Raw genomic sequence first — 12,977 nt, 5'->3', positions numbered from 1 at the left:
TCACTGAAGGAGCTTTTTTGGTAAAGACCCCCCCCCCCGCCCCCTGTAGAAGGCGTAGATTCTACGTAGTACAAACCAGGGAGCCAAAAACGACAGAGTCCTGAGTTTAATCAGAGGAGAAAGCTGACACAGCCAAGTCAGAGGAAAGCGCCAAGATACATTTCTTTAGTTTCTGGAAACAAAAATTGGGCAGACTCCGCTTCCAGCTACGATCTAGCGGCCGGGATTTCCAACGCTCCGGGCCCAGAGTTTCGCGCGGACCCCCCCGAAGGGCCCCCAGCTCCGCCAAAGCCGCGCCCAAGGGGCCGTCGTTACCCCCTAGAAAGGCCCTCCGCCGGCTCCGCCTTTGCCCGCCCAGGCCCCGCCCCGGCCGCGCGCTGTCCTGCTCTGCTCGCGGACTCACTTGGGCGAGCGAGCGGCAGCGCTCGGCCTTGTGGCAGGCGGCGGAGGCCGGCGAGGGCGCCGGAGCCGCGGGCAGCGGCGGGGCGCAGGGAGGCGCGCACGGGGGCTCGGACGGCGCGGCGTTGGCCGCTGCGGGCGCCGCTGAGCGCTCTCACCCTCAGTCGCGCAACTTCGAAACCAGGACGCGGGAGCCTGAGGAGCGCTCGAGCCCCGGAGCCTGAGGAGCGCAGAGAGGGGCACGCCGGAGCCTGGCCGGAGAGCGGGCGCCGGGTACCCATAGCGTTCCGAGCGCCGGGCAGCCCTCTGCGAAGCGTGGCTGCCCCTGCCCCCACGGAGGGCACGGGCTGGCGCGGCCGGGCGCCGGGGAGGACGGCGAGGAGGAGGCGGCGGCGGCGGAGACGGCGGCGGCGAGGCTGGGGCCAGGGAGAGAGCCCTGGGGGAGAGGCGCCCGAGCCGGGCCGCGGGAGCATGTGGGCCCGGAGCGGAGCGCGGGGCGCGCTACTGCTGACACTCCTGCTCTGCTGGGACCTGAGGCTGAGCCAAGCAGGTAGGGAGCGTTCGGGCATGGGGGACGGGAGCGAGGCGAGCGAGGGGACCCTGGCGCCTCACTCTGCTCTGAAGTTGAGGTGGTCTATCGCTCCGTCAGTGCGCACAGGGAAAGCGGTTAAGGGCGCCCAAGTTAAAAGGTAGATTTCTCTGCCCCAATAAAGTGGGCGATGGCGCAGATATCTCGCGGGGCGGGGCGGGGCGGGGGTGTTGCTCAGGCTCTCCAGCTCCCGCCTGGAAGGGAGAGATCGCTTCTTTTCCCTGGAACGGTGTCCAAGTCGGGGTGTGCGCCTCCCGGAGTACCGGCCTCCGGGGGACCCCTGGCGTCGCGCGCGCCTGGCAGCGGCGCCAAAAAACCACAGTCGCTGCACAGGCCAGGTGTGCGCTCGCTTGCTGTTCGCCGGCAACTTCCTAGTCCAGGTCCCGGCTCGCCCAGACTCCTAGCGTGGCACAGACCCGAATCCGCAGATGAGAAGGAGGGAGCGTGAAACCTGGGGAACACGGGAAGCGCGGGTCCGCTCCGCCAGCCAGATGAGGCCAGCTTGTAGGGTTTTGTTATCGAAGGGAATAGGGCTGTCTTGCACGTACAGCTTTCCTCGAGATCTTGGGATCCGCAGGCCTGGAAGAATTTTTTTCTGGGTGTTGGTGTTGTGTGTTGTGGGGAGGAGTACGTAGTGATCCTGACGAGTTTCCTTTTAAATGAATCACTGACAAGTCTCCCCGTCTGGGAAGCCGACAAGGTGCGCTCTCCACGCTCCTACTCCAGACCCAGCAAGATGCCTTAAGGGAGTCGCTGGGCTCCTAAAGTAAGGTCCCTATTCCCCCTCTCCCGCCGTGGCTGTGTACAAGTCTCGCTGGTCTGTAGCTGGGCCGGGCGTAGCTGACTGGGCTGCGTCTTCCTGGGGAGCGGGTGGACACACGGGAGCCAACCCATCTCTCTCTCTCTCTCTCTCTCTCTCTCTCTCTCTCTCTCTCTCTCTCCTCTCTCTCTCTCTCTCCCCTCCCCTCCCTCTCTCCTCTCTCTCTCTCTCTCTCTCTCTCTCTCTCTCTCTCTCTCTCTCTCTCCCCCCCCTCCCCCCCTCCGTCTCTCTCACTCTCTCCCCCCAGAAACCAAGCACCGGGCTTCCGAGGTTGGGTGGGCGTGGGCCGCATCCTGCATTGACTCCGAAAACTGGTGCACAAAGTGGACAGATGACGCAGCCCTCCCCCCTCTACCTTCCGCTTGGATGTTGACGTCCGCCGCCCTCCTCCCCGCCCCCCGCCCCGAACGTCCCACGCCCGCCTCCCCCACTTACAGTCAGCTATTCCTCACTCTGGAATTAATGATTCCCATGGCCCAGGAGTGAGGGCTTGGTTTTAGCACATACCCCACTTTTTTTTTTTTTTTTTGGCCAGCCTTGTGTTGTAAAGTTAGGACACAATAATTTGATCCACGTTAATTATGATTTAGGTAGACTCTGGTATTTAAAGCAGTGTTTTGAAGTTGGAAGGTAATGATGGGGGAGGAAGCAGGCTGCTGAGTGACCAACTTTGTTTTAAAGAGTGCAGTTGGGTGTGGGAGGTGCTGGGTTGGGGTGTTGGTTTCTGGTTTGGGGGTGTTTGAGGGGAGGTGATTGGAGGGTTGGGTGAAGTCTCTGTAAATGGCATATGGGCAGGATTGGGTCTTGGGAAGCTGTGTTTGGACCGGCAGGGCAAGGGTATCAGGAATAAATACTGGGGTTACTGAGGGTGGGGAGATGGGGAGGCAGGAGAAAGACAAGACCGGTTGGCCTAGAGTTCTCCAGAGCTGCAGAGTAGGCTCTGCTGGGGAGGCTGGGGGTGGCCTGCCTTGCCTGCTTAACAAAGCCTCTGGCCCCCACCTTCCCCAGAAGAAACGCCAGGCCCAAGCCTTTGATGGATTTGAGCACGATTGGGGCCCAGCCAGAAATGGGTGGCTAACACCGGGCTTTGATTTCTCACTAGCGAGCAGAACTGGCCTTGGAATTGTGCTCATTACTTAGCGCAGCAGGGGTTGCCTGTCCACCAGCCTGGAGAGGGGCCAACTGGTGGGGTCAGCCTGCTGCCTTCCCTTTGCCCTCAGAAACCTGCCTTCAGGAGAGAGAACATGCCCCTTCCTCCTACACAGCCCTTGTACTCTAATGCCACAGGCACAGAACATTTTTCAGAATGTTCTTTAGGTCTTCCCAGTGATTCCTCATGAGCTCCATTGCACAGATGGGGAAAATGAAGTCCAGGATGTTGCCTTTCCTCAAATCTTGCCTTCACGTGACCGCAGATTGCAGATTTGTATCCAGGGCTCCTGTCCAATAGCGGGCTGATTCAGGCCACTTTGGACTCCTCCTTTTGGTCCCAGCCGTGGGAGGGGGAAGCTCCTTCTTGGGCGTGTCCAATCTCTCCTCAAGGGGCAGGCGCCTCTCTCTCCTTTCCCCTACCCCCATTCCCAGTGAATGTGGGAATGAGTTCCCTTTCCAGCACTGAGAATTTTTTTTTAAGCCATAAAGTTTGATGGTGGAGAAATCAAACCTGGAACCATAAACCCGAGACTCTTAGAAGATTTCAGCAAGTGACTGGCCAGGAGAGGCCACTTCAAAAGCCCAGGCTGGCTCTGGGAATCTCCTCCCACCCACCCCTCAGCCTTTCCTGGAGCTTTTTTTTTTTCCCCGCCCCGGTACGAGGGCCTCTCACTGTTGTGGCCTCTCCCGTTGCGGGGCACAGGCTCCGGATGCGCAGGCCCAGCGACCATGGCTCACGGGCCTAGCCACTCCGTGGCATGTGGGATCTTCCCGGACCGGGGCACGAACGCGTGTCCCCTGCATCGGCAGGCGGACTCTCAACCACTGCGCCACCAGGGAAGCCCTTTCCTGGAGCTTTTAATGAGCCTTTCCTTGGCCTCTGGCTGGGATGGTTGAGAAGGAAACAAGGTGTCATGATAGCACTTCTTTTTAAGGTGCAATTAAAATCGGAGTTTTCCTAATGTCTCTGCTGTGTGTGTGTGTGTGTGTGTGTGTGTGTGTGTATGTATGTGTGGTGGTGGCCTGTCCTTGTCTTCCTCTACTCTGTACCAAATGCCCATTTCACTTAAACAAATGGAGAATCAAGAGCCTCTTACTGGGTTTTCTCATTAAAGTGAAAGTACCACTGCAGGGGAGGAATTTTGTATGTAATTTCTCTCCCCACCCCACAGACTGGGAATTCCATAGGATCCCAGACAATTCCTGTCTCTTCCAATCCGCTTGTTTAACTGCTGAAGCTTTGGGACGGGCCCTGACTTGCCCAGGACTGCACTGGGACTCAAGGATAGAGCTGACATTTGAACTCAGGCCTCATAAACCTCATTCTAGTTGTGGCTCCTTTATTCCACCTGGGCTGCAGACTGGCCGCATGGGTCTGGGATTGAGATTCAGAAATCAAGGCCCAGCTAAGGCAGGCAGCTAATGATGAAGTAGGTTTGGTAGCTGAGTTAGACTGGGACTTGCTGGGGGATGGTGGAAAGAAATTGGGAGCAGGGACCTGGGAGAGGTGGAACAGGGCTGGACCAAAGATCAAGGGGAGACCCTGAGACCAGGCAAGTGCCCAGGGGTAGCCTTCCAACACTGATCCTCTCAGAAAAAGCCCCCACCTGCCCCAGGTGAGATAAATCACAAGCCAGCCTCAGAGCTCTGTACCTATTTGTATAGTTGGGGGCAAAATAGGTTTTTACTTTTTTATTTTGAAGCTTCGGGGGCTCATCTCCTGCACTCACTTTGTTGTTGAGTTTGTCCTGGACTGAGGTACTATGACCTGTTCCTGGCTGCCAGACCACGTCGTCAGGTCTGCCTACCACTTCCCCTTCCCTTTTACCAGCAATGGCTTCTAGGGAGGGTCTGGGCTGCCTGGGGCTTCGAGGATGAGGCTGGAGGGGAGGTGGATCTCTTACATTCCAAGCGCTTGGTTGGTGATTCTCATTGGCCCATCCTGGAGCCTCCTTCCGGGCCTGCTGGCCAAACATATGGTCATTTGAACCTTATCGCTGGGGTTGGAGTAACAAGGAGGCACCTTGGAGCACCCTGAGGCCTGGAGGAAAGGGAAGAGAGACAGGGATCCTAGGTTGGGGTTTAGGGGTTGGCTTCGTGGGGCTGGGGAGTAGAGAGAGACTGCTGCCTAGGCAGGCTGGCACCCAGGGGCAGAGAGGAGGAAGCTGGCCGCTGAGGCCAGAGCTGGTGACTCTGGCCTCTTCCTCCTCCTCTTCGTCCTCCCCGGTTTTCTAAACAGCTTCCACAAACGGAATCATTAAAGCTGTGAAGGCAAAATGAAACCAAATAAGTGTGTTCTGTGCTTTTCTGTTTCTTTCCTTTTATTAAAGGAAAATTTAGAATACCGTAATTAGAATAATATGAGGAAGGGCAGTTTCAGAAGGGTGGAGGGAATGTGTGCCCTCCATCCTTTTGATTTGCTTCTGAAGTTGGGCCTGGGCCGCCACCTCCTGCCCCCCTTGGGCCCGCACCCGGCCTGGAGCCCGGGGAGTTTCTCCCCCACCCGACCTAGTGCATTTTGGCAAGCCGGGGCCAGGTGAGACCCCGTCCTCTGTGCCAGCCGCTGCCCCCCACGACCCCGCAGGGGAGGCAAGCCCTGGCGAGGCCCGACCACCGGTACCCCGTGGCGCCCCTTTCTCTCCTAAGCTGCGAGGCTAATGGCAGCGAAAACATTTGCTGAAGTGCTGGCATAAATCAGCCGCCTCCCCGCTCCCCCCACCCTACCCCTTTTGTTTCCTCTTCCTTCTCTCCCAAAGCCCTGGGTTGCTGGAAGCTTCCAAATTTACCCTTGCGGACACAGCGGCCCGGTTAGCATCTCCGCCTGGTGGGCTGATTCAGCGCGGGTACCTGGGGGTTGCGCACACCTTGGCACCGCCCGCTCCCCCTTCCCTTCCTATCCTGAGCCACCCTGATCCCCCTCGGCCCCCTGGCCAGTCCCCTCCACCCCGTCCCCTGCTGAGCTAAATCAGTCTTCGGGAGTCCACACCTCTCAAGGCATGGTTGGTTAGGGAGTGAGCTCACAGCAGAGCCTCCCTCCTTCTCACCTCCCAGAGCAGGCTGCCCCCAGTGCCTCACAACTTCCCCGCCGCTGGGCGGCTCTTTTCTTGAGGAAGACAGGATGTGGGTGTGAGAGCGTGCATGGAGGAGTGAGTGGGGTGAGACTGTGTGTGGAGGAGGTGGGCGGGGGCGGGAGTGTGCAGTGGGAGGTGAGGGTAGGTGTGGTGCTGCATTGGGTGCTGGGCATGGAGGTGAAGTGTGCAGGAGGAATGAGTGTGTGTGCTGAGTTGTGCCTTTTGCATATGGGATGTGTGGTGTAGGTGGCTGTTTGTGTGTTTGGGTGGGAGAGGTATGCAGTGTACATATGGGTGCAGCTGTGGTGTGTTTGTGTGTAAACAGGAATGTGTTGTGTGGGGACGGTGAGTCACCGCCAGGCTTGGGAAGCTCCTCTCTTGTATTCTTATGGATGCCTGTTTGAGGTGGGACCCAGGTGAGCAGGATTTGGTCCATTTGGTCTGAATGCCGGGTTGTGGAGTTGGAAGGGAGGAAGCTGGCTTCCCCCACTGAGGGCAGGTGGGACAGACTGGCCACAGACAAGCCCTAAAGCCAGTCCAGGAGCTTCAGTGCCTACCCCCAGGAGGACAGGGGTCCGAGTCCTGGGGTCTCCTGCAGTCAGCTCCCAGCTTCCCTAGAACAGTGACAGGGCCTGTGGTTTGAAGATCTGCTCTGATCTGAGTCCGGTTCATGCTTCACCCTCCAGGGGCAGTGGGGTGTCCACTGGAATTTGCCAGAGAAGAGGCAAGCAGAGCTTCGGTGAGTGGCATCCCTCATGGAGAGCAACGTGGGCAGGCACGGCTGGGCCTGGGACTCTCGTGGATGCAATTAAGAGGACAGATGCACACACAGACACATACATGAGCCCTGGACTCCTCTGTTCCTCATTTCCATGGTCACAAAGGGCTCCCCTGCTTTCCCAGTTCCCCTGCCTTCCTTAACTCTAGGATAAGGTGTGCTGTTGTGGACCAGAGAGGCCTATAGGAAAGTCACAGCTCCACCGGTATACATACTGCTTTACAGATTATAAAACCCTCATACGTAAGACCTCAGTTTGTCCTTGTAAGAACCCCACTGGGGAGGTGGGTGCCACTTAGGAAGCCCACCTCAGACCTGGGTCAGAGCCAGAGCAGCCCTGGCCCCAGCCCTCAAGGTGGTCACTGTGTGGGAGGGATGCTGATTTCCACTCCAAAAAATGGTAAATGACATTCCGAGAGCCCCTGTATGTAGCAAATGAGAGCAACGACACTACAGCTGACCTTTGAATAGCTCGGAGTTAGGGGCGCTGACTCCCCAGCAGTTAAAAATCCTCTGTCTGCTATCTCAGCCTCAAAAATAAAGGAATTGATAAGCGACTCACCCAAAGGCAGGAAGCTGAAATGGTTTGCATAGAATCAGGACTCAAACACTAGTTCTTTTGATTCCACATATTGTAATCTCTAATTGAACATAAACTCATCCCCACAATTAACTTAAAGATCTGTAAAATGAAAATACAGCTACTATGTTTATTGAAAAAAATCTGCCTATAAGTGGACCCACACAGTTCAAGCCCGTATTGTTCAAGGGTCAACTGTCTATTCAGGGAAGAGAGCCTTGGGGCTTCCTGGAGGAGGTGATGTGAGCCAGACCTTGACTCTCATTTTTGGGTCTTTCTAAGAGCATTTCTGAAGAGGAGACAAGATGGGGGTGGGGTGAAGAAGGCCCGAGACTTCTCCCACTCTTGAGAAGTTGGCCCTGTCAGCATCTGCAAGGCCTCTATCCTGCGTGGACACCAATCCTTGGTGAGCCAACCTTCGGCCATATTTCCATCCTGCCCTTCCCAGGCCCAACTGAAGGGGTGTGCCTTGGGGGACCCGCCCCTCTCAGCTACCTCTTGCACTGGAGATGAAAAGATTTCTTATTCTTTGATTTGCTCTCTGTGGTTCTTGAAGATGGAGTGTGCCCAGAAAACGCTTTTTAAGAAATGGTAGGGATTCTGTTGGGGATGGAAGCATGGGGAGGTATACTTCTTTGCCTCCTGCCAGGCCCCCATCAGAGAACACAGAGTGGGCAAGAAGGGAAGCACAGAGTCCTCAGCCCAGCTACTTCCATGAGCCCGTTGGAGGGGGCAAGCTCACTTCTCATCACCTCCAGGAAGCCCCAGCCCCTCTGCCTACCCCTTCTCACAGAGGCCCCTCCCTAGGGCCTCAGCTGTGGGTGCATGGTGTGGCCAACTGGGATTCTGAGGAGTTTAGCATAGCCCCCCAGCATTGCCACTTACTAACTCTGTGGCCTTGGGCAGTTCACGTAACTGTGCTCTGCCTCAGTTTCCTCATCTGTAAAATGGGCATGATAATAATAATAGTGTCCTCACAGGGTTATTTGAGGATCACATGACCTGATATATTATAAAGTACAGGGCCTGGCACACAGAGCTCAGGGAGCACTCAGGCAAAGCCTCCTCAGGAGAGAGCCGTGCAATGCCAGAGACGTCCTCCTCCAGGGGAGTGGGGGGAGGAGAAAGCAGGGAGGCTCAGGGCCTGGAGGCCCGGCAGCTCCTGGCCTGCGAGTTAGGGGACTCTGGTTTTTGCTCTTTCTCTGCTGTGTGACCTTAGGCAAGTGGCTTTCCCTCTCTGGGTCCCATCTGTAGATTTGGGATGGGGGAAAGGTGGAAGGATGATCCTTAGGGGCTCTGGGGTTTTTGTCTGGTTCCATGTGAATAGGCCCCAGCAACCAACAAGAGACAGAGGTAACCATGGCCCAGAACCACTGTGTTTACAGAGGCCCCTCCAGAAAGTCAATATATCGACTAGAATGCCCTTGTGAGCATTATGCGGCCCTGGGTCTCTCTCTCCAAAGCTATAAATCACCCTCTGGGACCTCGGTCCCTTTTTCTTGTTTCATGAGCATCTCCTGCCTCACAGACTCAGAGCCCCAGATGCCAAGCAGGGCCCGGGAGGCAGAGAAGGACCCCATCGCCAAAGGCATCCTGGGCATGTGAGCAGAGAGGCACTTGCTGCCCGACCCTGCCACTGCCACAAGGCTCAAGGGGGCCCTCTGGAGGGTGTGGCAGGAACACACTGTCCAGACCTGCCCATCCCATCCACTGTTTCATTTCTCAGGAGTGGAGGGTGGCTGAGCGCGGGGGTGGGGAATGAGGACTCCTGTCACCACATTGGGTGTTGGAACACACCGAGCCCTAAAACTTGGTGCACATGGACATTCATTCAGTCTGAGCATTTGCTGGGCTCTGGGGTCAGGCGTGGGCAAAGTACCGGCCTGACCCTTGAATTGATTTGTGTCTCTTCTTCAGGCATAAGCCACATGCCAGACCTGTGATGCTGGGGTGCAACAGGAGTGTGTGATGGGGCAACAGAGAGGAGCCCTTCTGAGGACGAGCCAAGATGTGTGTACTGGGAGGGGTCTGGCATGGTGCTTAGAGGGCGGGCTGTGCAGTCAGACTACTTGGGTCCAAATCCTGGCTATTCCAGCATCTGGCTATGTGTCCTAGAGCAAGTTGTCTACCCTCTCTGAGCTTCAGTTTCTTCATTTGTAAAGGGGGAGTGGTAATAGCACCAATCTCATCAGCTCCTTGTGGGGATGAATGAGATAATGTATGCAAATGCTTTGCACATTCTAAGTCGCTCAGTAAAACTCACTGTCCTCCTTCTCCTCCTCCTCGTTGTTATTGGTGCCACGTATTGGGTGATAACAACAGGAAATCCTTCAGCTGTTGAGAGAAGCTCCTGGGGGCCTGGGTGGTTGGTCAGGGAAGGCTTCCTGGAGGAGGGGAGGATGGTGCTTGACTGGCTTTGGAAGGATGAGCAGAGCTTGGGTGAACAGAAAGGGCCTTCTTGGTAGGGGGTGTGTATGTGAAGGTGTGGGGTGGGAGTGTCTGACACATCCCCCAGGAGACGGATTCTGAATTCAGCCACCTGATCATCTGGTAAAACAAGACTTCTGGAGCCAGGGGTCCCTTCTTAGTCGGAAGAGCCGAGGCTTTGGAATTAAAAGGATTTGACTCTTACTGAGTGCCTGGGCCAGGTGGCTCAACCTCTGTGTACCCCAGCGTCCCCATCTGTGGGGTGGGGATGACCCCGCTGACTTCACTGGATGGTGATGTGATGTGAGATAAACACGCAGTCCTGGCACAGAGTAGGTTCCATTGATTCCCCTTGGCCTCCCTCCTACCTGCCTTTCCCTGCCCCCAGTCTGGCTGCCCCCTTGGCTGGGCCTGGGCCCTGCTTCTCTCCCTGTACATCTCTGGGCAGGAAAGCAGGGGGACAGAGAGTTCCTGGTGGCAGTTTCCTTGTGGACCAGAGAGCCAGGGAGAGGGGCAAGAAGAAGGAGGCTGCCTTTTCTGGTCCCTGATGCCCACCTGGGCCTGGTGGATATCAGGAGGCATCCCTAGGGTCTGGGAGGAACGTCTTCTGCTGAGATCACCCAGGAGGCTGTAACCCCCAGAGGCCCTGACTGGTATCTGGAGGCATCACTGGCGTCAGGAGACAGAGCCGAAGGCAAGCAGCTCTGTAATGCAATCAGAGGTGCCCGCCTGCCCAGCCTGGGCCTGGGCACCCATGGAGGATGCAGAGCTTATAAGAAGTTGACCGGGATTCCAGGAATGTTGTTCCTGGCTCCCCTCCTCCATCCCACCTTTGGTCATTCTGTGAAAAAGCAGGACAGAGACTCAGAGACAGAGGGGTGACCTGGGGTGGGGTGGGGTATGTCTTATGGGGCAGGTTCCCACCCTTCTGTTTCCTGTCACCCAAGCCAGGGCCCTGGGGACAAGGAGGCAGGGTCAGCGGGTGGAGACAGGATGGGGTTGAAACAACTGGATGACAGGAGAGCAACTGTGACCCTAGGTGCCTAGGGAGCCTGGGTCTGCTTGGTCTGATTTTGCTCACTTGCATGTCCCTGGCACCCAGCACAGTTCCTGGAACACAGAGAGTGCTTGATAAACACTTGTAGAACAGATGAATGAGGATCCCCGCAAGCCTTCCTCACACAAGAGCTTGCTGTGACTCACTCCCTGCCGCGCTTTGGACTTGCTACTGTAGATGCGCAACCAAAGAATTAGAAGATTCTCGTTGCTTTGCTTCCAGCCCCACCCCTCCCCCGCTCTGCCTGCCTCTCTCCCTTCATTCTCTCCTGCTTTCCATCTTTGATCACTTACTATACACAGGGTACCATGGGTGTCAGAGCCAAGTCTTCAGTGGTCAGAGCCCCTAGGTAGCAAAGAATTGACTCACTAAATCCAGTGGAACCACGAAGAATTAATCGAGGACTGCCGTCAAGCGCCCTCTGCCCCTTTGTGTGGAGAAAGCAGACTGGCAGACATTTGCTGGGCTGGTAAACTTTGTACTCACCTGCATGGTGGCCTTCACAAGCCATAGCTGCCTGGTCCAGGCCCTTTAAAGATGTTTGTTTCCTGGGAATTCCCTGGGGGTCCAGTGGTTAGGACTCTGTGCTCTCGCTGCTGAGGGCTCTGGTTCGATCCCTGGTTACGGAACTAAAATCCCACAGGCGACACGGCCAAAGAAACAAACACAAACAGACAAACAAAAAAAGATGTTTGTTTCCTATTTGCAGTCTCAAGCCCATTGATCACTCCCCTCCACCTTGTCTTCTAGTGGCTCAAGAGAAAGTCCGTTGCAGGGACACTGGCCCTGGGGCCTGGGAGCAGGTGTGGGCTGAGACAGTATATCTGAAGGTTCATGGGCAGGGTCTGACTGGAGGCCTCAGCCCTCCAGAGCAACTGCCAGCAGCGTCTTGGCAGGAGCTGGTTTTGATACAGGGGAGCAGTTTTGGCTGCAGAGTCTGGCTAAGCCAGGCTCCCCTTGGCACTGCGTCCAGTGTTAACATTCAGGGAGCATCCCTGGGAGATTAAACACCCCCAGGCCCTTAGCCGAGGCAGCAGTAGTCCTGGGCCCATTGCCACGCTCACAGCTGGGCACCCGCCGGCCCTTGCCAGGAGCCCCTAACACAGGTTCATCTGGAACTCCTGCCTGGCAGCCCGAGATAGCCAGAGCTGATGGACACAGCAACCCCTGCTGCAAATGTGAGGCCCCACATTTTCCTGCTGGTTCGTCCCACTCTGTACAGACACACACATACAGAAAGAGTCCTAAGCTGAGGAGTGAGAAACCCGGATTCTAATCCTGGCCAGCAGCTAATCTGCTGTGTGGCATTGAGCTAGTCCCTTTCCCTCTCTGGGCTTCAGTGTCCTCATCTGTCCGGTGGAAGAGGGTCTGCCCTAGAATCAGTAAATTGGGTTCAAGTCCTGGCTCCGACACTAGCTGTAATTCCCCTAGCCTGCATCGCCTCACTGTGAAATGGGGGTCCTGATTGGTTGTTGGGGAGATGAAAACGAGATGAGGCATGGTCAGTAAAGGTCAGCCCCCTTTTCTTTCTACCTGGGAGGAAATCAATCTGCAAATCGCTGGTTACACCCCTCCTTTCTTTCCAATATTCCCCTCTTGACATAGTATTAGACATAAAGTTCAGGATGGCCCACAGGGTGACTTGGTGAGCCGCCTGAGGGGAAGCCTGCGTTGTCATAGCATTTGGAAAGAGCACTGGACGAGGAGTCTGGAATCTTCAGCCCTAAGGTCAACTGTGTCCGTACAGAGTGGGATGCACCAGCAGGAAAATGTAGGGCCAGATCTGTCTTTGTGTGACAGGCAAATCACTCACCCTCTCTGAGCCTCAGTTTACCCATCAGCAAAAGGAATAAAAGAAGCTGAATGCTAGGTAGGGCCCAGGGAGAAAATGCCTGGACAGGTGCTTTGGAAACTTCTCCAAACCCCAGGGGCCACTGATCTGAGGTGGAAGGAGGCCGGCACAGCAGGCTCTGTTCCCCCAGGGGCTGTGCAGAGAGCTGTTCGCTGTGGGGCAGGCAGGAGAGGGCCTGCGTTTCCACTTCCCTGGCTGGAACCTCCCGCTGGCGGGTGGGCCCTGGCTTCTCCCCGTGGCCTAGATGGCCAC

At 56.3% G+C, this 12,977-nt stretch overlaps 1 protein-coding gene across 1 annotated transcript in view; it reads left to right on the top strand.

Moving 5' to 3' along the window:
- Positions 1–870: 870 nt before the first annotated feature.
- The window catches only part of UNC5B (unc-5 netrin receptor B), a gene marked incomplete at its 5' end in the record, with an annotated part of 83,839 nt that continues 71,732 nt past the window's right edge, over positions 871–12,977 (top strand). Inside the window, one exon of the mRNA XM_082854287.1 lies at positions 871–949. Within this exon, the coding sequence (XP_082710413.1) occupies positions 871–949 (79 nt within the window). The remainder of the gene's footprint in view (positions 950–12,977) is intronic.

The sequence above is a fragment of the Leucopleurus acutus genome (assembly GCF_964270905.1).
Source record: "Leucopleurus acutus genome assembly, chromosome: 14".
NCBI lineage: Eukaryota > Metazoa > Chordata > Mammalia > Artiodactyla > Delphinidae > Leucopleurus > Leucopleurus acutus.
This window is presented reverse-complemented; position numbering and strand designations above follow the sequence as displayed.